Raw genomic sequence first — 23,332 nt, forward strand, 5'->3', positions numbered from 1 at the left:
GAAAGCTGTAAGTGTGAGTTATCAGCTATGAATCAGAATTAGTCTAAGCTGACTTACAGTGCTAGTCACATGGGAGAGGAATATTCCCGGAGGACGTTTTAAGGGGAAAATCATGCACATTATCGGGGAAATGAAAAGCACGTTTTAATTAAATATTCCTATTTTCCAGAGTAATGACTCACCGAACATACATGGACTGAATTACACCCAGTGTGGGGCAGTCAGCTGGTGCATATGGTATCTACAATGTGCTGTATTGTATGGACGTCTGTGTTGTTATGCTTGTCCCGTGCACTGAATGAGATGGATGGAGGAAGGGGAAGGGGCGATGGTGAGCTTGTCAAGACATGATGCATTGTGTACATAGTGGAAAAGAGGGAGTCTTCATTTGAAAGTCAATGCCAAAGCTCAGACGTGCTCCGGGGAACTTAAAACCACAGGCTCGAGTTATGACGGCTCTCCCTGCGGGGGGGATGAACTGATAAATCACATTTATCAGGTTTTGGATTTAATTTTCAGATTTTCGTTTGATTATTGGTTTTAGTTCTGCAACTAATGATGTTTTTTTTTAAATGATCAAATAGTCTAACGAGCAACAAAAACACCCCCAATGTCTTCAAATGTTTTCACCTCATGCATCTCAAGGTCCAAGACCTGAACACAGTCAGCCTATGATCAGAAAATTGGGGAGGAAGCAAAAGCTCTTCATTAAAAAGCCGGAGGAATATTCAACACAAATGCCGTTAAATTTTCGAAATTGTTGCAGCTTTAACAAAATAAATGTTGTAAGAATTTTTTTTAGTGATGCCATCCTCCCTCACTGATTCATGGAAGTTGTGTTTCTGATTAATCTCAAGTATTTTGCTGCTGACAGTTGTTTCTATTCTATACTCATTGATGCGGGATGCATGAAATAATAGAAACCTGTTCCCTCAGTGTGACACACTGCAGTTCAGAGTGTTTGCTGTTGATTTTATTATTCATAAAAGTAGTTTTGCTTTTTTTTTTTTTTTAAACCTCCTTCCATCTCTCTGAAGTTTGTCATTGTGCCAAAGCTTCATTAACGGCGATGGTGCACAGGATGAAAAGAAAGGAACTGAATGACAGAACAATAATTTCACCCACAGCCACAAACACTCCGGTTTGAGAGAGAAACCATTTAAATGTGCTCCGTTCACACCCCAGTCAAGAGAGCCCTGTGCTGTTTTATAAGGAAACGAGAAGTAAGATAACTAATGATTGAGTCGTCAGTCAGGGCAGAGCTGGGAAGTCATTGCACATGTGAAGGATAATAATGAGTTAAATGTCTGCGAGGAACTGTGTTGTTTGACAAAGTTAAACCCCTTAAAACCGAGCATACGTCTCTGTCTCCGACACAGCATCCTGCAAAAGTTAGTCCATTAATAACCCATTTAACACTGGGACACCGCGAAGAAGTTGATTGATTGTGCTAGCAGATATGGTAATCCACCTAGAGTGGCTAAAAGACTGTGTTAGCAGAGAAGTGGAGCAGCAGTAACTGCCGGCAGGGTTCCTACCTGCGACTGGAGAGTTTAGAAATGTATATCATCACGTTTAAGCCATTAAGTGTGATTTTTACCATCAGGTTGCACAAAATGACTGAAATGTGCCTGCAGGGGTTCGGTGAGGCTGTTGCTCAATATTAACATTTTAACAATTACTTCTGACAGGCTTTGGAAATCTTTTGAATTTCTAGACTCATGCGATGTAACAAAACCACACACTGCCCACTGGATTCTGAAACAACTCTCCATCCCTCCTCCCTGGAACACGCCCCGTGACAGGAGTGAGAGACGTTTCAACCGCAAAGGCTAAAAGCTTTGTTCTGAAGGAAAATAGGTTTAAGACTTAACGCAGCGGCATTATTGTACTATGTTGCATTTGACTTGTACATTAGTGTCTTTGTAGATGTGTCTGCTCTAATTAGCGTCTGTCTAGTTTCTGGGAATTTTACTACAATATTTTCGACATCGTGCACAGATCAAGTCCTTCATAAGAAAGAAAGAAATGTGATGAGAACACGTGCAGGGAAGCAGAAGGTGTCGGGCAGCTCAGGAAATAAAAACTCCCATAAAGTCACGGAAATAAAAGTTTTCGATGGTCCCTCTTTGTCCGGCACATCACAGTGACATGCCGGCACCACCTCCTGACCTCTGGTGAAAAGCAAGTGGGCTCCCAGAGCTGCCGCAGCAGTGCCATTGTTGTCTGACTCAGTGTCACTCCAGAAGAACAAGGAGGCAGGGTCACCGTCCTGCTGTCAGTCATCTCCCTCCGCTGGAGGATGATGACAAGGCGCTGGCGGCCTGAAAAGGCTCAGGAAGTACAGCTCAGCGTTCGCCTGTGAAAATCAACAAGTCAAGTTGAGTCAAATGTATTTATAAAGCGGCTCTTGCGAAAGGGAGTTTTGTTCTGTGGTGCACAAAGAAACCACGGGCATAAAAGCAGATGGAGATGTGGGTTAAAAATAAAAGTGAACAAATGCGATGCAGATTTTCACAAAATGCTCTTCTGCATGTGTGTGTGTGTGTGTGTGTGTGTGTGTGTTAGGCAATATGAGCGCTCTGCTAACACATAATGTACCCTCCTCTGCATTTCCGGCTTTTTGCTTTTCCTTGAACATCAGTTTATGGGACACACATTCTCACAGAGCTGGGTTTTTTTTTTTTCCCTGCCTCACAAACATGGTTTTGTAAAATTCATGTCACGCAAAGGTCAAACTCGTTTTTACACAGCGTAATGAATAATTGAAAACGCCGTTATGTTGGTAGGTGAAAAGTGAATATTCGCTCTCCCTTAAACAAACGTGTTAGGGAAGCATCTCTGTGAGGGCTTAAGCAAACTGTTGAAGACGCTATCTCCTGTGCTACATCACAGCTGCTTGACTTAGACACTCGGCCTAATTGCCTTAATATATTGGCTCTTTGTCTTCTTTATTTTGATTTTCTCATGTCTTTTTCCCCCGTAATTGATTCTAAAGCAGATTTAATCTGGACTGGTGTTGGGCACATATTGATAGCTCTGGTTTAAACCAGTGACAGTTTGCGTTTCCCATTGTCTCCACTAATTACTGCGGACGTGATGTATTGTCTTGAACCTCCAGAGTGTTGGTGAAGAGTATTCACCGCTCTTGTTTGTTGTTTTCTAAAAGGAAAAGACCAATGAAGACGGCCAGATGGTGGTCGGCGGCAATCTTACTGTTGGGGCTTGCTGTGCTCAGCGCCGACGGGAGACCCAACAAGGAGGGATTCGGATCGCCGCCTTATCGACCGGTCGTGAGATTCCGCCACAAGGTATTGACCGCCTTCTTTTTTCATTTGCCGTCCGTAACAACAGAAGTATGTGCTTTTTGCCAAGTATAAAACTAATTACAGTGGCACTTTCTTCCCGCTTCTGATGACTCTCCTGTGGTTGTTGTTTTTCTGCCTACTGAAAAACACTTGATGAATCATTATCCCTCCCTCCGTGCCAGGGGACTGTCTTTTCAAAGACAACATCAGATTATTGCGAGACGCAGCTGAGCAAAGATGAAAATGAGCTCTGAATGAAATGAGGATCGTTCACATGGCACCAAAGATGAACGTTTAAAAGTAAAAGATGTCACTGAAATCTTATTGATAGAGGGCAAACCCCGCGAGCAAAATCCACCACTTTCATTTATCTCCCTCTACAGAGACTCAAAGAAGTTTTTTTGCCCTCTAAACCAGAAACGTACTCTTGTTTTTGTTTTCTCTGATTCGGCTCCAAAACTCCAGAGTAACCGAGTTGGATCAATTAAAGCCAGACTGTGAAAAAAAAAACTGTTTTGGCAGACGGGGACTCAAGTAAAGCAAAGTCTTTTGTCAAGAGGCATTAGTCGGCTTATGGCCCTCCAGTACATATTTCCCATGTGCCTCTTTTGCAAGCCTGTTCACTTGTAAACGCATCTCCTCGTCTTCCAATCAAAGATAAAAATTAGGGGTGAAAATATCGTGGTGGTTTTGTTTTTCGCCATTTGCTACAAGCCTGACTGTCATACTCACATTCATCACATGTTTGGTTTAAGTCTGCATGGACATAAAAGGGTTTGTGGTGGTTATAGAAAGAGGAAACTGAGAGGGACACAGTGGAAGCAGCTGATATGAAAGTCATTAGACTGCATCAGAGCTGTGTGATGCACAGCTGTTGAATCAACACACCGGTCAAACACACTCTGACCTTTTCAAACCTTTAACCGACGGAGATGCTCAACACAACACAAGGACGCCAGAGAGCAACTGTGCAAGAATTCTGCTCCTTTTCCAGCCGACGCTATATCCACGAAAATTGTGTGTATCAGGGAAGTAAAGCGATTTAAACTTCAATACCCAAAAATCCTATAATATGATCTTTGTAAACTGCAGAGCTGGCACTTCTTCCAGGGATGCTCTATGCCAAAGGGGAGACGGGGGGAAATAATCCAATGTCTACCTCTGTTTAGACGGTGTTGGATTTCAGTCTTTAAGGACAGTGTTCAAGATCGCTGGGATGTAACACTGATGTGGCACTGCACCATACGGCCCGATGCCTCTTTTTACCCCGAGAGGCACATGTGCTCCCGTGTTTAAAGGAGACATATGATTTTTCAGTTTTCCTCTAGTTACATATAGCTCCACCGAAAACCCTGCTCGAACAAATTAGAGCGTGTAACCTTTTTCAAGAAAGAAAGTAAATGATATTTATGAAACTGTGGGTTTTCGTTCACCCATTAATAAAGGCTGCAACATTTCATGCCTCCTAAGACCAAGTGTAATATAAACATGATTATTTTGTATGATTTTGTAGTTTGGAAGATGTGACCCGTAAAATGCATCTTGATTTGTTTAAATTCACGTTGAGAACCACGAGGGTTCAGACTCTGAGACGTCGACGTGCCTGCTGGGCTGAAAAGCCAAAGCTCAGGGTGAGAGATAAGGAGAGGGAGTAAGGCGACTAAGAGCCAGTATCACTGTAAGCCAGAGGTTAAGACTGACCTTTGTGATGCAACTTCGTAAAAAGCTTTATGACACCGACTTCGCCATTGATTCCCTGCATTCCAAGGTGGAAATACTCAGCCGTGGCTTTAACTGCTTATTTTACTCATAATCTGTCTGGGATTGTATAAAAAAACTCCATATGGGCATGTTTATAAGGTTAAACAGTTAACTTTCAATGGGCAGCGTTTAATCTTTTGTCCCCCGACTAGAATCTGGTTCACCCTCGTTTGAATGATACAGTTTCTCTTGTTCAAACACACTCATTTTGACTTCCTCTCCTTTTATTGCCCTGGTTTAGAACCAGTGTGACTTTAATAATTAAAGTAATGTATGTCCACATGCAGCGCGAATTTGACGAGAAGCTACAAAAATGATGTATGTGCCTTTCCGGTCCAATGAAATGAATGTGCCAGGCGCTGTGATTACATCGCAGAGGAATGTCATTACGGCATCTGCATACCATTACAATTCGTCTTGTGAGGGGACAGAGGTAAACTCCGCTCATCCATCCGCCTGTCAAACCAGCCGGTGGAAATTTACAGCCCTCTGGTGAAGAATTGGTCACATCGCAAGATCTTTTCCAAAATATGTCATCGGCCTCTTTGTTGGTGAGAGAATGTTCCGCACCGTTGGATAGATTGCAGAGAGGACCGGGTCATTCACTTGTCAATACAGTTGAGTGAGCAGCGTTAAAGAACAGCTGTTTCAAAAGGAGATGTTTCAGAAACGCAATTCAAAGCATTAGAACAGAGGTGACGGCACGGATTTCAAATTTTCTGTCATTTTTTTTAGAGGTGGTAGGTGACTATGATGACAAAGGTTCATTTAACAACATCTCACATTAGTTAATTGGAATGAACTTGAAAGCTGAAGAGCTTAAGCACCATGGTTCAACTCCCTGCCAGGCAATATAATAATAACTAGGATGACACTCAATACAGAACATCCCCTCACCAAGCCGCCTTAAATTCAAACGAGCGTTACCAAATTGCACAAACTCATAGATATCAGTTACCTGAATGTTCTTTAATCAAAATCAATAGAAGTTTTGTAGAAATCAGTTCAGTGAGCTAGACCCAACGGTCCTGTTAGTAAAACCACATTAAATTCACGAGATCTGCATTTCCAGATTTGGAGTGAAAAATGTAATTACAAGAACAGCAATTAAAAGCACTTCATAAAACAATAAAGTTACACACAACATGTATAAAAAGAGGTAATAAAACACTGCGGATGCTGCCGGTCTGACCTCGGTAGACATTCTCTGTCATCCAGTTTCCTGCCTGTCCCACTTTCTCTATCTAAAGAGATGCAAAGATGCCCGAATTTACTTTAAACAACATAATTGCGTCCATTTCCTCCTCTTAACATCCACAGCAATATGCTTTGCTTCATGCCGTAATGTGCCGGAGACTGTTAGAGCTGTTCCTCTTCCTGTGCTTTGAAGGAGAGTGTTTGACAAGGGTAACAGGATAGGATACGACCTTATAAGCTTTCCTCACAAAGACTTCAATCACCAGGAGGCACTCGGCCATAAACAGCTGGTCACATGCTCTACCCATAATTCCCGTGGTATTATTTCAGAAAGTCGCTGTGAAATCCTCCACATCAGGTCAAGCATAGGACACAGAATCCTGTCCGTCAGTATTAATTATAAATGGTTAAAATGTGAGACGCACTCAGAACGATCGTTAGTGTTTTCAAGCTTCTGTAACACAGTGAGCTCATTTTCTATCCTCTTATTTCACTCTGGCTCTTTTCCCGCTGAGCTCCGCTGTAAAAGTGATGGAGAGGCTTGATGTGTACTTCGTGAAATTTGTGGAAAAAGTCGCCAGGCTCGCCGGACGCAAGGGACAAAAGCAATTTCTGAGAGTTTGTCGCTCTGACATCAAGCTGTTATGACACAACAAACAAAATGGAGGCAAGGACAACTGTGTGCAAAGCCCCATCCATCCAGGGCCGGCTTGGCCACATGACAAATCTAGATTAACAGGGGATAAACTGAGAGAGGGAGAGTGGAGGAGAAACAGAGACAGAAGGGGAGGGTGGGTGGGTAAATGAGATTGAGATAAAGAGAAGAGGGGCGGCAGAAAGAACAAATCACAGAATTCATAAGACACAGTTTTAATGTTGTGTCGCTGCTCGAAAAGCTGCAATGTTTGTCTTCACTGTGGCTACTGTCTGGATTATTTCCACCTCCCTCCTCCTCCTCCTCCTCCTCCTCCTCCTCCTCAGATGGTCAGCTTTAGCCCCAACCCTTGTCACTCATCTTGATGGGCTGTCTACTTTCAAATGGCAGCGAGCCCACAGCGGAGGTAACCAGCTCCTGTAAAGTCTCCACAGGGGCTGAAGAAGCAGGCGCTGTATGGTGCCAATCTGCTGCAGCAACATGTCAATCCAGATGTTGATGTGAACCAGATTTTTTTCATTCATCTATGCTGTTCTATGGCTCGTTACTTACTGTAATGTATTATTGATATGCAGACTTATTGCAGTATGCAGCCAAACACAGGCCACATTCAGGACGCAGGAAATTCAGGTGTCGGACAAACATTTATGCCATTTTGCTCCTAACACGTTGAGGCAAAGGAGTCAGATATAAAACTGTAAATCAATTATTATATTCATTATTTAGCCAACTTGTTTATTTATTAAGTTTAGCTCAGCTTGAATTGGCGGCTACAACCAGAATCTTGAACTTTGAAGGCTGTCGCCCTGACATTGGCACAAACAAACCTCAACATCGCGTAGACGACATCCGGTCTCAAACAACAAGCTCATACCCACCAAAATGTATTTGCATCTATGAAAGACAATTAAATTAGACAATAAGTAGAGTACAACGTGAGCAACCAGATGAATTATACTTCATGAACCCGCCCGGCCGTACCCCTGGAAGTATTGCAGTGGCCGCCATAATAAGAGCTGTGAAAGGAAAGGAGAAAATGCCTTCCCACAATCCTTTGCCGCAGCAACATTTAAAGCGACCTGGGAACGGCCACGTAAAAATATAGAAAACAGAACAGTTGTCATGATCGTATGATTTCTTCTCTGTCCAGTCAGGAGTCACAATAAACAACTAACGTAATGAAGTTCACGTCATCATCACAACTAAATACAAATATGCAAGATGCCCGAAACACGTCTGACCTACACAGACAGATGTACCAGCATCAGTGGTTTCTAATACCACGGGCACGAATCTAGAAATATATCAGGGTGTGAATAATGTCTTTGCATGGTTTACAGCAGTTATACATTACAAGTTGAAGTGTACTTAGGAGCTTGTGGAATGAAGCAGTGTGGGATGTGAAATCTGAAGGTGTATAAGAGAGGACAAGGAGGAGGGGGGGTGCTGTTGGTGGAGTGTGGGGGGTGTTGAGTGATGAAGAGAGAGAGAGAGAGAGAGAGAGAGAAAGAGAGAGATGTGGGCGGTCAGCCAGCTCGCTATGACAGGGGCAGATGAACCACGGGTTGTACAGCTGGGTGCTTCACTGTCCCCAGAGTCTCAGGGCAGCAGAGACAGGCCTGCCAGCAGCCGTGGGGAAATCACTCTCCTCCAACAAATGAAGTGTGAACACTGGCTGCCATATGCAAATAGGCCCCGTTTGATATCCTCCTACCTGTAGCGCACTTCTAAATGTCACCTCCTTTAGACGTTGTGTGGGGACACAAAGAATGTCACACAGCCACAGATGTTTGCTGGGACTCGTTGGTTTGCTGCAGCCAACAGCGTTTTGTAAAAAAAAATCCACAAAGCTGAAATCGTTTTTTGGCGATTTATTAAACTTGTCTGCTAGTTCATAAAATAATCTTATTATCAGACATGACAGCTGCGTGTCTCTGTGTGATGTTGATTTGATCCGGTAACAACTCACATGGAACCCACAGCGGACGAAGGGCGCTCCCCTGAGTTTCCTTCCCGTCTGTATTCAAGAGTGCGGTGGTCTTTAATTTCTAATGCCGGGATAGTGGGGGAGAGTGGAAATGCCTCGTCCATCTTTTATACAGTCTGTGGTGCAGTTCAACATAGTTTCTGTGTTTGTCCCACTTGGATGGAAGACTGTCTGCATGACGGTGTGCTGCCGTGTGCTTATAGCAGGTCCGGGATCACTGGACCCGTGCAACCAAGTTAGTAACTGTAGAGAAATGCATAAGCAACACCCAGGAGTGAGTTAGTGTGTGTGTGTGTGTGTGTGTGTGTGTGTGTGTGTGTGTGTGTGTGTGTGTGTGTGTGTGTAATCAATCGCTGAGCTGAAATATTTCTGCAGTCGAAATTAATTTTTAACCAGATCTCTTGGTTACAGACAGATTTTTACAGAGAAAGGTGCAAAATGCTTTAATGGTATAATGCGCTCTATTAATCAACTCGTACAAGAAAATATACAGTATGCAGATTTTCTGGGCAATCTATTTTCAGTAGGCAGTCAGGGAACGCTGTTCATTATCGACAGTCGACCTGTTGCACAGTGGATGTTCCTCATAGCACCACTCTGCTACAGCTGGTAACGAGGGAGGCTGCATTCTCTGCACAAGCGCGAGAGGGATGAGCTCGGCAGATTTCACTGTAGGGAAATCAAATATTTATGCCTCTTTCTTTCATATTCATTATTTGTGGAGAGCAGCTACTTAGAATAGTCATCCTGATAGCAGCGTTTTCTACAGCCGTAATCACTGTGCATGCTCTAAATATTATATATTGCTACCACTCAAGTGGTTATAGATATTTGCCCTTCTGTACATGTCTCTGCACTATTACTGTTATTTCAGGGGACTTTTTCTTTTTTTTTTTCTAAAACAGTTCACATTTTAGGCTAGTCTTAAAATTTTTCATCCAACTTTCATGGCAGTGTGTCAGGTAGTGTTTATTAAATCCTGCTAACTTACAGACTAACTGAGACAACAGGAAGGAAGCGACGTGATGTTAAAACGATCAGCATGGGGATCAATAAATGCTGTTATGAAAATGGAGTGAGGGAAGATATGACAGAGAAAAAGAGGAAGGAAGAATTGGAAAACAGAAAATATGAAAAAGAGACAATGTAAACTGAATAACTATGATATCAATGAAGTATTTATTTATAATTATTTATACTGTTAATGTGAGTGAGGCAAATTACCACTTGTCACTATACAGAAGAAAAATAATAATCATCGATGCATTTGTTGTCGGTCAAACAGGATTTTTTGTGTTTTTATGTCGATGTGTGATCTCAGTTGTATTAAGTGGTGTTTACATACTAAAATCTATGGTGCATGCACCACTGATTTCACTTTCAGCCTTCTGCCATGTTGTTGCAGCTGTGATCTTGCGGTTTATTATAATTGTGGTCTTGTCTTTGTTTTTGTTCCAGCAGGATGGGATCCCTGAGAGCTTGAGGATAAAAGGTGAGTTTCCATTTCTGTCTTTACGATTCCTCCCTGACATGCGATGTACAGCCAGTGCCAGGCATCATGCAGTTTGGGTTCAGGATTGTGGATTTGATGGAGGCCACAGCGTGACTGAAGCACGCCTGCTGCAGAATGTATTTGTTGTCTCAAAGATTCAAGTGTTTAACTTTTTAATGGAAAGCAACAGAAAGCAAAGCTCTGCATCAGGAAACTCATTTGGAGCACAGCACTCTCATCTTTTCTTGCAACCAATTTGGTTTAACAAGAATATCTCACCTGATAATCACATCTTAACACAGTCAGCCAACCATTTGCTGCCGTGGCCGCTTCTGTTTTTCCGCATTTCAAATGCTGGATGGAGGAAACAGTGCAAGTCTCTCACTTCTGAATCCACCAGCCACTGCTGCATAGAAATAAACCAATGTTTGAAGAGTATTGTGGTGACCAAGCTTGAAAAATCCTAGTTGCGGGTAAAGCAAACATCAATATTATCAATCCATCTCATGGAGTCCGCCTGTGTGTGACATTCATCTTGTCAGCTTCACACTTGGCACGTGTACATTCGCGAAAAACAGCGCGTTCAGAACACTGGGCCTGTTCACGACTGCTCCAGCAACAACTGATTCTCCAGTTCAGGGTTGAGCTGCACCAACCGTTGAGTAAACAGGTGAATCGATCTTTGTCCAGCAGGAAGTCTTCTCTTGCAGCGGCTTATTTACTGCAGGTCAATTCTGCAGTTTCAGAAAGAAAGCAGGAAGTGAAACCATAGACCGAGCAAACTGCCCATTCTAAACAGGGATGTTTAGAAAGAGCCACTGCACAACATTTATTTTTTTTATCAAGGACTATCTTCAGTTACTGTATGCTTGGCAACTTAGCAATAGAAAACATGTCCACCACTTCTGCATGGGCAGTGATCCGTGGTGGATGAAACACCTCAATTAGAGTTGTATTTCCGGGCAGGCAGGTGCCTATGATTGATGGGTTTAAAAAAAAAAGAACTTTTGTGCCCCACTGAACAACTGTATTGTTTCTGTTTCGAGCCGCTTTCAGGCTGACTGAGACTCAAACTGCTAAAACAAGAGACCTCATAATGTTAGTGCTCTTATTGTGAGTGGAATTTACATTAGACTTGAAACTGGTAATTTTCTGATCATTATTTTTCAATTTGCCAGTAATTGTCTCCATGTATTCAGCTGACATATTAAAATGTGTTTTTTCATTCAACAGCTCAAAATCTACAGATATTCAATTTGCTGTCGTAGAAGAATACGAGATCCAGCATTTATTCACGATTGAATGGATAATTTTTGCACCTTTAACAATTTATTAAATGTCACTTGAACTAATTTACAGTTCTCAAGCCCAAAAATGCAATTAAATTTAACGCTTTTAACTTTTAAATAACATCACAAAGTGATATTAATATTTAGTGAAGATAACCTGGAGCTGCAGTTTGCACCATTATCCACAACCGACATCATGTAGCGGCACGGTGACGGCTGGTGCGGCTGCATTAATGCGCCATGTTCCTCTCGCTGTTTGACAGATGCATCTCATCTGTCAACCTGTCACCTTTCTAATACCTTCTCTGTCTCCTCTAAACCAGAGTCAATGTCAGGCAAAAGGTGGTCCTGCTGCCCAACATGTCTGCCACTAAGTGTTAGAAAGGGCCGCTAAATGGACGTCTACCCATTTTTCTTCAGCAGGGAAGGTCGAAGCAGTAATTGTAGAGGGTGCATTACCATAAAGGGCGGCCCCAGCTGTCTGCTGTGATTCACTTTAATGCGCCACGTTCTGTAAGCGGAGAGGGGAGATCTCACTTTGGCCAGTTTTCAGCAAACTCGTTTACAGCCCCAGTAACAAGAAGGCAAGCGAACTGTAGAGAAAAGCATAAATAATTCAGGCATCACCCAACGTAAGGGGGCTTCTCATTATTACACAACTGAGGGCAATCTGGCATTAAAACTTACATTTTACAAGCTACGTCACAAGCTGCGTTGTGAATGGACGGCTGGAGACACGTGACACGCGGCTGGACAGAGAACAGTGAGTCCTGATGGAGAACAAGTGGGGATTAGTCGTTGTAGTTCTGAGCCTCCACCATGTTCATAACCTAAAGCAAAATTATTTTCCTATCTGCTGTTTTAAACACACTTTTGCTCCCTCACAATCTAAACCAGACGCTCGTCTTGTATTTAAACTCAGCGGCCTCCTCAGTGTTCAATCGTCTGAGACCGTTATACTCCTCACCTTATGATGGACCGGCACGCTGTCTTCACCTAATGTGTGCTGTTACCCCGAGTGAGGTGATCACTTCTGAAAATGGATGGAGGGATATGCCATTGCTCCATTTAGTTTGGATGAGAAAACAAAAAATAATTACAGATGGGGGGGGGGGGGGGGGGGGAGATGCAGCGGCCTGAATGTCAGCAAGCAAGAGACAAAGACAGACAAATGCCAGCCGTTTTCCAGGATGCTCTGTAATTGGGGTCCCAGAACGAGCGTGTGCCACACCGACAGAGCTTGTTATGCAGGCTGCAGCGAGACCTTGGGCTGCCGGTGAAATGCAATTTTACAGAATAAATAGACTGATTTAGCCATGTGAAATATCTAATGGAACTTTCTGAGACAATCTTACGATCCTCATTACATGTAGAAAGCGTCAGTGGCGGCATGAAGGATGAGGCGACATCGAGAGACAATAAAACCGCAGTTATTCCTGACACTTATATCACTTGCGGTTATGCCACCAAACAATATATAAATTTCAAGGCCACAACTGCGAACAGTATCAAAAATATACAGCTAACGGATATTACTCTTTACCAAAACACCAATGAAACCAGTGTCAATGTCAGTTTGGGGCTGGAATTCAAACTATTGAGAAATCAGTTTGTCCACAGATGAATTCCGCAGGTGTGGTTGAGATTGTGAAAACAAGGCACATTTAATATATCTGGGGATGCTCAACATTATCTCCTTTGCACGGGCGTTGATCAGGTTTGTCGGGTCACATCTGTCCAGTTGATGGTGCCAAAGGCAGACTAACTTCATGAGCTCAGAATATAATGTGTTTGTGTATCACATTACTGTAGCAGGTTGGCCTGCATATTCATGAAGTGATCCAACCAGCCAATCATGTGGCATCAGTGCCATGTATCATGTAGATGCAGGTCAGGAGGCTCAGGGACATTTGGTCACTTCAAGTGTGGCCTGATTGTTAGCGCCAGATGGTTGGTTAAAGAATTTCATGTGCATATTGTTGTTGTTTTTTTTTACCACTTTTTTATCCATTTTCGGTCGTTTAAAAGTCTTTCAGCGTAACAAAGCACCAGACCACAACGTGAAAGTCTGGGATGTGGACAACATGGATCAGAATTTGAGAAATCCATGACATCAAGGGTTGAAACTGTTCCCTCATCCAGTGTGAGGTTCCTGAATAAAGTGACTGAAAAATCAATATGTTCTATTTATTAGTTGGTTATTACTTTAAAGGTACAGTGTGTAGAATGTTGTGATGTCTAGTGTTGAAATTACATGTGGCAGCTGCGTAGGGAGGGTCCCCTCGATGTAAATATAAAGTATTTAAATATAAATGGTCTTTTCTGGGGTAAAGAAAACTACAATTCATACAATTTAGATGAAACGAAAACATCATGAGGATTATTCTACATTACATTTCTGCCAATAGTTCCCTTTCACCTAAATCTTACACACTGGACCTTTAACTGCAAATCCACATGAACCAGACTTAATTGGATAACAGGATAAAGCCAGTATATTAAATCAAACTGGAGGATAGGGGGTTAACAAGTGTAGGTTTATTTAGTGAACCGATGAAGTGCAGACTTTTTCATGCATGCAAATATGGCCACTGAAGAAAGATTTCCCCACAGACAAACAGCCTTAATAAAAACCAAACACCCTAATCTATTTCCATATAGTGTAGGAACTTTCAGGTTGAACTCTGCACAAGAACAAGCGTCTTGTTTTGTTGATTGGCTCCAGTGTTTATGTTTCCCTGATCTATGTCATCTCCCTTCTTCCATACGCTGACATAATGTATTAATTTGTATGCATTGGAGCCGCCTTACCCCAACCAAACCTAAGCCTATTGCAGCCGCACATTTGAATAATTCAGCGGCTGCAAACACCGAACTCTAAATTGTATATTAATTCTAAAATTACACACCACCCCCTGGGCTCAGGTTACACTTTTAATAACTCGTCACAGCTACACTCAGGAGCGGCGAGCACTGTGTTGCGCCGCACTCCTCTCAGAAAGGATTACTGCAAGACTCCCTGTTGTTCCATCTATCCTTTCACTGTTTGGCCACATTCTAATTTGCAATCTTTCATACAGTGGGTCTTAATCAAGTTAGATTGTGTGCAGTCTTTCTCTGCACAGGGGCCGAAGCAGTTTTTTTTTTTTTTTTTAAAAAAGAGGCTGAGGGACTGCACTGCACCATCTGCTTGTGAGCATCACTGACAGGCTCAGATGAGGAGCTGAGTTTAAAAAAAAAAAAAGAAGACCTATAGGATTCTCCTATGAAATCCCACAGGACTGTCTGATGAGCTTTACAGGCCACTTATACTCCTTGACCCAATAAGCCATAAGAGGACACTTATAAATACCGTATGGTCAAACTCTTCACCAGCTCTACCTCAGAAGCCTCTTAGGTTGCATTTGCACTATGGATCTGTGTTCTTGGTTCTAACTGTCAGCTCTTTTCTATTAGTTCGACATATTTGGCTATAAGTTATCCGACCTGAAGGCTGTATCAAAAACATACACAGGAAAAGATTAACATGACTTGGTTGTCCACCTCTTCGTCATCAGTTCAAGTAGCCCATGAAAAAGTGTCGAATACAAGTTCGACTCACTGTTACCTAAACTTTCTTAATCACTTTAATAATGTCCCAGAGTTTTTAAAGCATTTGATGACATTGACATATTAGTTAGTTGCAAACTGCTTGATGTCATAATCAGACTATGCTCTGTAACTTGTAAACTGGAATATCAATGGAATGTTATACCAGCAGCTCACGATGACGTCAAAGTGGAAATATCATCTAATTCAGACAGAGATGAATATTTCTGTCAATGTTAAAGTAGTCAGTAATTGTATTGTAATTCCATGTATTCAAACACAACTGTCATGGCCCTGCTGTTAGATTGTCATTGCGAGACTGTGATTATACAACCTTCCTGATGATTTGAGCTTTTCTTTATAAAAATTAATTATCAATGACATTTATAATGACATAAAAGTGGCTTTGGCCTTTTCACTCGCGGTTCAGTTAAATGTGAAAACCTTTCTCACTGTGAATATTTCAACATGAAGAAGAACAGATGTCAATAATATTCAATCATGGCTCGATTCAAAATTGATTCTTTCTCCAGTGCAAAACCCAAGTATCATGCAGGTTGGTTCAATGATTACACCCACTGCTTCATGTTATATCGAACAAAACCTTCAGTAATGTTGTCATATAGGCTAAACAAGTGTCTTCTCAACATATGCCTGTATATTAGATTCATTCATTTTCCTAATTTTATAATAAATAATAACTAACTGGGTTTGCGTGATGAAAAGGGATCTCGATCTGAAAAACCCTCAAAGAGGTGTGTCCTTAATTAGTTTGATGTTTTGAAAAGTGCAGTCTCTACCTGCTCATCACCTCCTTTGACCTGTCTCCCAGGTGAGTCCGCTTCGAAATACATGTCTAGAACATGGACCAGCAGGAGCCCAGATCACATGAGCGATCATTCTGACTACTGAGATGCTTCCTGCCTGGGCACAGACTCCTAATGAGTTATTATCTTTGAGAAATTATTCTTCAAATAATGAATCTTTCTATGCAGATTAAATGAGCTGCTCTCACCCCTGGATACACATTTTAAATGGTGAGTTAGCATTTTGAAAGCTTTGCTCTCTGGTTTCAAGTTCTAAAAGAAAAAAAACATTTCCAGATCAAAGGCATGTTTCTACTTGAGAAGTTTTTAACTGCTCCTGAGAAAATTAATGTTAGACAGATTTTTTGTGAACTTATAACATCTGATTTCTTTAAAAAGCAATAAAGAGCTTCACGTTTGTGTTGATGAGTTGTAATGTTACAAACTTCCTCTAGGGAAAAACATTATTTTAACATCATTAGTTTTTTTAATTTAACAGATTTCGACATTAGATTTTAAAGACTGAAAAAAAGGTTTAAACTATAGAGTAAGAAGGGGGGGGAGGGGGTGTATCAAGCTCATAAACATTGACAGACTGTCCACAGCCACAAGAATAACATTTATGAGGCGTACAGCGCTATACTGTTATGGCATGCAATTCATTTTCAGGTCTTTGAACTGCTTAATGAACTTGCAAAGAACGTTAAAGTGCTTATTTGAAAATAATAACACACGCAAGGGCAGAAAAGTGTTTGATAGGTGTCACGGCGACCATCAGCTCTGCCAAAGGAAGCAGAACGTGCTGCACACTTAGCAAGATCAACAATATCACCATCAAAACTCATCTTCAGCGTATAAATGACTCCCAGGATGTTGATACCCATCATTTTTGGCAAACCATATCCCAAATATGTAGTATTAAATGAAGTGAGACAAATCTAATTGAAATTCATCAATAATTCCCAGTGATCTGCATGAACCGGTGGTACTTACAGTGGATAATGATGAAAGCTTGGCAGCAGCAGTGACTTCTTTTTCCATCTGAAGGTCAACACAGTAATCATAGGAAGGAACATTATCTTGAAGGACGGTTCCCGCTCTCAACCCAGATTAACTTTAATGTAGCTTTTATCTGAATGACAGGACCACTTCAGTGTACAAACACCGAGTAACTCCACGAGAAAGCAAGACAGCCCATTCACAATTTTCCATTTTATTCCCTTGTACATAATTGAATACAAAATATATATGAACCTTCTTCAAGATTCTTATCCAGCTTCCCCCTGGATCTTGACACTAATTGTTCCACAGCGGTGACAACGGCTTCCACAGCTAACGCAGCAATAGGGGAGAATTTAGGAAGCATGAATAAACCAAATGAATGAAGAGATCTCCGTAACCTACTGAGATTATTGATTTGTCTTTTAAAGGTCTTTGTTGTTGGACTGTTAGTATCACTGGTGGTGTATGTAGAGATGTATAAAGTCAGTTTGATTGACAGTACTGTTTTGTTGTACAGTCTTGCTCTCAGCAGGGGGTTCAGCTCATCACTGCAGTTTGGGGTAAACTTTTGTTTTCTTCTTCTCCTTCAAGAGCTGAAGTCTCAGATGGTCTTCTGTGTTTCATCATCGCCAACTCTCTTGCTGTTGTTTTATTTGTCAAACAGAAGTAATGTGAGCTTTGATTTTTTTTTTTTTTTTTAAACACGGTGGAATACAATCGTCCTATTTTGTGGCACTACATGTTTTTCTTTTGCCCTTTGAAAAAGGCCCCTATTGAGTCTAAACGGCGTAACCCTCAGAAGGCGCTCTGACAAAGGCCTTGATCCCACAGCTCTGGCTTTTCATCCTGGGGCAGAGAAGGGCAACAGTTTGAGCGTCATCACAAATAAGATGTCCAATAAATCATTTTCTCCTATACTGCCATTTCATTGCTGGGCAGTGAAAAGCTAAATTGACAAGAATTGATCGTCTATTCAAAACCAGAGTGACACACAGAGAGCACATATCCGTCAAGACTGACTGGCCACTGAAACACCCCCATTGCATGTACATGTACCGAGACCAGATACATCTACTCACATTAAATACAAGCAAAATACATTGTTAAACATTCATTATTTCTTGAACAACTAACTAAAAATGTCTTTCTCGTGTTAAAGTAAATGAAAAGCTTCCTGCCTCTGCCCCCTTAATTGAATCAGTTCCAAAAGTGAATTAGTTCGTCCACAACCTTTACTTCGCCCTTCCACCAAGTTTAAAAACAAAGTTTAGCAGTTTTTGCATTATACTGAAAACGTAGCCGTCTTCTTCTTGCTACTTGATTTCTGGGCACAAAACGCTTGAATAGACATGATTTGTTCTTATATTAAAAATAAATGTTTAGACAGTAACACCAGCTGAAATGGAAGGAACATCCACAACGACTGTAAAATAAATAATCTTTTGCCCTTTTTCTCTGTTTCCCACTGTGAGAATCTTAATTATTGACCCTTAAAACCATTCAATCACTCATAACCACAATGACTGTAACGCGGAAGGAGCTTTTAATGCTCTGCAATTATCATTGAATGCTAATTGCTTCAAATGGCCCAGTGACATTTTAAACCCATTGAACTAAATGCATTCATTGTTTACACAAACATGGTATTTGCTTGAATTACCTTTGGAGAGCATTCCACAATAATTCAGCCTCTCTGGAACACAGCACAGGATTCTTCACGGGGTAAATTAATCCTAGCTGCAACCCTGAAGCCTTGATATGAGTTTTACCCCGAAATAAAACCTGGAGCTATGTACTCCCAGCACTGTGTGTGCCCTCGTGTTACCTTGTTATCATTCTGACTTTAGGCAACAGAACATGCAAGTTCATGTACAAATGAAAGAAAGCACAGCCCGATATCCAACATGGAGCAAGAAACTGCTCGATTTCTGCCGTTAGCCTAGCAACCAGACAACCCACCCGAATGTGGAGTAGTAATGGGAGTAGAGGGGAGCGCTTACAATTAGTCAGCAGTCTCTGATAAATGGGGTTGTTGGTGGAAATGCTCTCAGTGCTGCATCCCAATGTGGACAGAATGAGAGAGGAGCCAGGTCCACGTTCAGTCATTAAGCGTGGGAATGAAATGGGACGGAAAGTTGCAAGTGGCTGCCAGGTGCTCTCGTATTCACTCTGGAGCACACGCACTCAGCCAAGGACTAGCACGCACACGCACAAACTGTGGCCTCAGTCTTGTTGCTGAAATGGAATAAACGGTTGTATTTTGCTTTTGTAATGATTTAAGTATTTCACACTGATGCATAGTACATCCCATGCGTTTCATAGTAAGTCATCTAACCTCTTTATATGCATTGTAAAAGGGGAATGAATATAAATATTGTATCATCGGCTGAAGTGTATGCACAAGTGTTGAGTTCACTGTCTTTATAACCGTGTGCCGCAAATTCTAAAAGGAGAGAGTAACAAGGATGGTAACTCAATGAAGTGCAGGTGCACATTAGAGTGATGGATATGCAGTGTAGATTTTATTCCATTAGCAGATGTCCCAGCTGCATTGTGTCACGTAGAGCGAAGGGTGGGGAACGTCTGGGCTCCGAGACATATTTTTACATGTCGGATTACAGCAGAGTTTGATACGAGGGAGGAGTTACGGGCTTCACAATCCATACATTGCACTGCCGAAGGTGAGGAAGTGCTCAGACCACAAACAACTGAGGACAGACACGTAGAAAAGTTCAGTAATTTAGTGCGGTTCTCAAAGGAAGTTTTAAATAATTGAAATGCCCTTTAATAGCAATTAAAAATAACATCTGGCAAAGCAAGTAGAGGAACACGTTGGTTCAGTCAATCAAGTATTGAACAGCTCTTCAAACGGATCCTTTTCTTTTGAGTTTCATTATGGCAAAGCTCAGTGGTTAATCTGGAGATCACTGTTCACACCAGGAGACTAAAATCCACCTCAGCCGATCGTTTTGTTGGAGAAGAATAATGACGTCATACAAAACACAATCTGCTTCCAATTGTAGGTTATAATGAAAATAATCTCTTTCTAGGTTTGTTTTTGTTCCACTAACTCAAACATATTTTATCATGCACAGAAAGAAAATGCATCAAATCCTCACAGTTGAGAGGATGGAAGCAGCAAATATTTGGCATTTTATAAATGATTATTTAATCATCAAAGTAGTTTCAGGTTAGTTTACTGTCTATCCACTTTTTCATTAATTGACTTAACCACTGTAGCCTGAACCTCGACCCCTGCAAGTGATGATGAACATTGGCTAAAGATATGAAGCCCACTGCACGATCCCCAGAGATTTTCTACATAATTCATATCAACCAGAAAAGACTGACGATGGATAAAAGGTTCAGAAGAATCTTCTGAAATGATCCATGTGACTAATTTGTCATTGTTTTCTGATTCAAATTACATTTTGGCAGAAACAGAAACTAGAAATACTTGTTTGGCTCAGTTGTTGGTGTAGTAGCCGTGAGATCGTGTTCATGGCTTATAGAATCAAACACTTTGTGTTGGCAGGGGCAGGATGCTATTTATGGTATTTTTGATTTTGTGATTCTGAAAGTCCAGTAGCTCCAGGGTTTGTTTATCTATTTCCACTTGGTCGTCTTGCAGCTACACGGTGAAGATAATTCGGTGAGGGGATGACCTCTTTCTGTATAAACACAAACTGGATGTTTACCCGTTTGTCACAGTAGCTTTACAGGAAAAGAATATAGGTAAACACATTACTCAACTGGAGAGTCTCTACAAATCTTTTTCTTTTTTTTCCCACCATGTTTGAACCACACATATAATTAGTACAAAACCAAAAATAACATTTTAGAACATCAGAAATTGCAGTTGAGAGTTTAATGGGTGTAATTTAATGTCCTAGAATAAAGTGTTTACGTCGATAACAGACCTTATTTTCTGCATAAAAGGAAAACCTTGTGGGGAAAACAAAGATTTAATGTTTTTTGATCTAAAATGAAAGTTTTCTCTGCAAAATTAAAGAGTCTCCTTGTGGATGAATGTCAAAGAAGCCTAATTAATCAGCTCTGATTCAAAGCTGTATAACAATAAGATATGAAAAAGTCCACATTGTGAGGGTTCTTTTTTTAGGCACTTCATGGGACAGCCTTGATATGACTATTAATATCTTGGACTATGGACGAGCTGCAGAATATATCCCATGTGCAGTTTATTTATATAGTTTAATTAGTATTTACGTTCGTCTTTTGTACTCTGCGGAGTGGTTTGTGATGAAAGTGTCAGACGGCATATTATGAATACATTGACCGTGACTTGATTTGGGTGCTGTGTGAGACTTCACAAACACCCGGCACAGTCTGTTCATGTCAGTTGTGTTTGTCGAGCGCTGCAAAATGATAGCTCAGTGGTAAACAACCCCCCTATTGCATCTATGCCTCCTATAGCTGCACTGAAAATGTCCCTGTATTGTTTAAGTCTCTGTGTGCCTGTGATTCTTTATCTAAAACGCTTCCTTCAAATTTTTTGGCTGCATCTTACATCAGCATTTTGTGGCTCTGACCTTTGCCATTGTCTTTCTGCTGCCGCTTTTACCATTAATGAGCAAACTGCAGTTCAGTCACCTCATGTCTGAGTTAGATGCCTGAACTGAGAATGCAAACACTTCACCAAGAATGTTGTATTTTTTTAATATAGTTAGAAAAGCAGAGAACTAGAGCAGAGCTGGCAAGGTTTCACATCAGCAGGTTGCAGAGCTCAGCTTTCATTAAAAAGTGAGAAGGCCTTCCCCTTTATTAATGATACCAAGGACTTATCCTCTGTTCACACAGAGTTTGATCGAATTCATTAAACAAAACAAAAATAGCAAAAGAAAGAACAAGGCCACATTAATTACAAAGACAGCATCCAGTCCAAACATGCAACAGCAGGAAACTAGCTCTATGCTCTCCACTTCCATACGTCTACTAACAACACGCAACAATTTGTGATTGATTTTTTGTGAAATGACTAAATTTAAGAAATGGCCTCACAGATGTTACTTGTGCTTTGTATCTCTGAGGACGGACTATGGACTACGGACCCACTGAGGTGGAAGGGAAGTCATCAATTTTTTAAACCTAGTGGGTTAGCCGGCTCCAGAGGTTTGAAAAAGCTCTTATGCCTCAAATAGCTTCTCATAAAATGTTCACGAGTTGTTTATGCCACCAGGAGTAAAAGTGTTGTCACAGTGCTGCAATTAGCACATGATTTGGGGGGAAGGGGAGAGGAAGTGCATTTCAGCAGGTGATGGATACACGACTGCACCTGGGAGGCAGAGAGGTGCACTAGATTGAATTGACATGCGTAAAGCTGAAGAAAACAACACTGCTGGTCGCTGCCTTTTCTGAAATGTATTTCCACCAGACAACAGGAGAACTTCAGGTGAATTTGCTGCCTGTATCTTCTGATTTCAGAACACGGGAGCTGAGTGTGCAGAAATGATTATGCACATTTGCGCTCGTATGCTCGGAACAAGCTTAAGATGGGCAAACTTTCCATTTGACACAGGGGGGGAGGGGTACGTGTTGGGAGCTGCTGATTTTGAGTAAAACCTTCAGAAGCGAAGTAAAACAGAACTCGGAAGAAAATTGCTTTCAGCTTTATTTTCCTTATAGAGTGTATCCTCTGGCAGTGCAGCAGTGTTTTGGGCATGAATTCGAATTGATGGCCCAAGGATAACTACACAGAGCCAAAATTAACATTTTCATTACTGAATACATAAGAATGCTATTTTTACCAGCTGGATATTATTTATAGAGAATTTGCTTTCATTTATAACCTCACATGTCATGTTTCAGGGTCGCCTACATATTCAAAACACTGTCCAATGGTGGTTAGTTGTTATGAAATGAAAAAAGGTAAAAACCAATCGTTGTTCCCTTATTGCAAATCTGAAATTAAATCTGCAAAACTGTGCAAACCCATAACTCAAGCTGGTTGAAAATGAACTGGCCATTAAATTCCTCTCTCCATAAATATGTCACAAATAATTCACTGTCAATAAATCGGCGACATTCAGGGGCTCAGTGTTTCATTCTCCTAATGGTCACAGTTTAATTCAGTGATTTTTAGAGAAAACCCTCGGTAAAAGCCGATTGAATGATTTCAGACCTTTAGCCATGAATGCATTAAACTTTAATATTTGAGCCAGGTTGGCTGAAAATCAAATGTGGAAGATGCAAGTGCATTTCTTACTGATGCCTGCAGCTCCATTTCAGC

General features: G+C 41.3%; 1 protein-coding gene across 2 annotated transcripts in view; it reads left to right on the forward strand.

The window, feature by feature from the left end:
* Window positions 1-23,332, forward strand: part of fstl5 (follistatin-like 5) — a 139,454-nt gene that overhangs the window by 16,993 nt on the left and 99,129 nt on the right. Inside the window, exons 2-3 of one of the 2 annotated variants that reach the window (XM_020103808.2) lie at window positions 3,170-3,311; window positions 10,367-10,400. In XM_020103808.2, coding sequence (XP_019959367.2) covers window positions 3,170-3,311; window positions 10,367-10,400 — 176 coding nt within the window. The remainder of the gene's footprint in view (window positions 1-3,169; window positions 3,312-10,366; window positions 10,401-23,332) is intronic. The other variant, XM_020103809.2, reaches the window with a different exon arrangement.

The sequence above is a fragment of the Paralichthys olivaceus genome, chromosome 9, assembly GCF_024713975.1.
Source record: "Paralichthys olivaceus isolate ysfri-2021 chromosome 9, ASM2471397v2, whole genome shotgun sequence".
In the NCBI taxonomy this organism is placed as follows: domain Eukaryota; kingdom Metazoa; phylum Chordata; class Actinopteri; order Pleuronectiformes; family Paralichthyidae; genus Paralichthys; species Paralichthys olivaceus.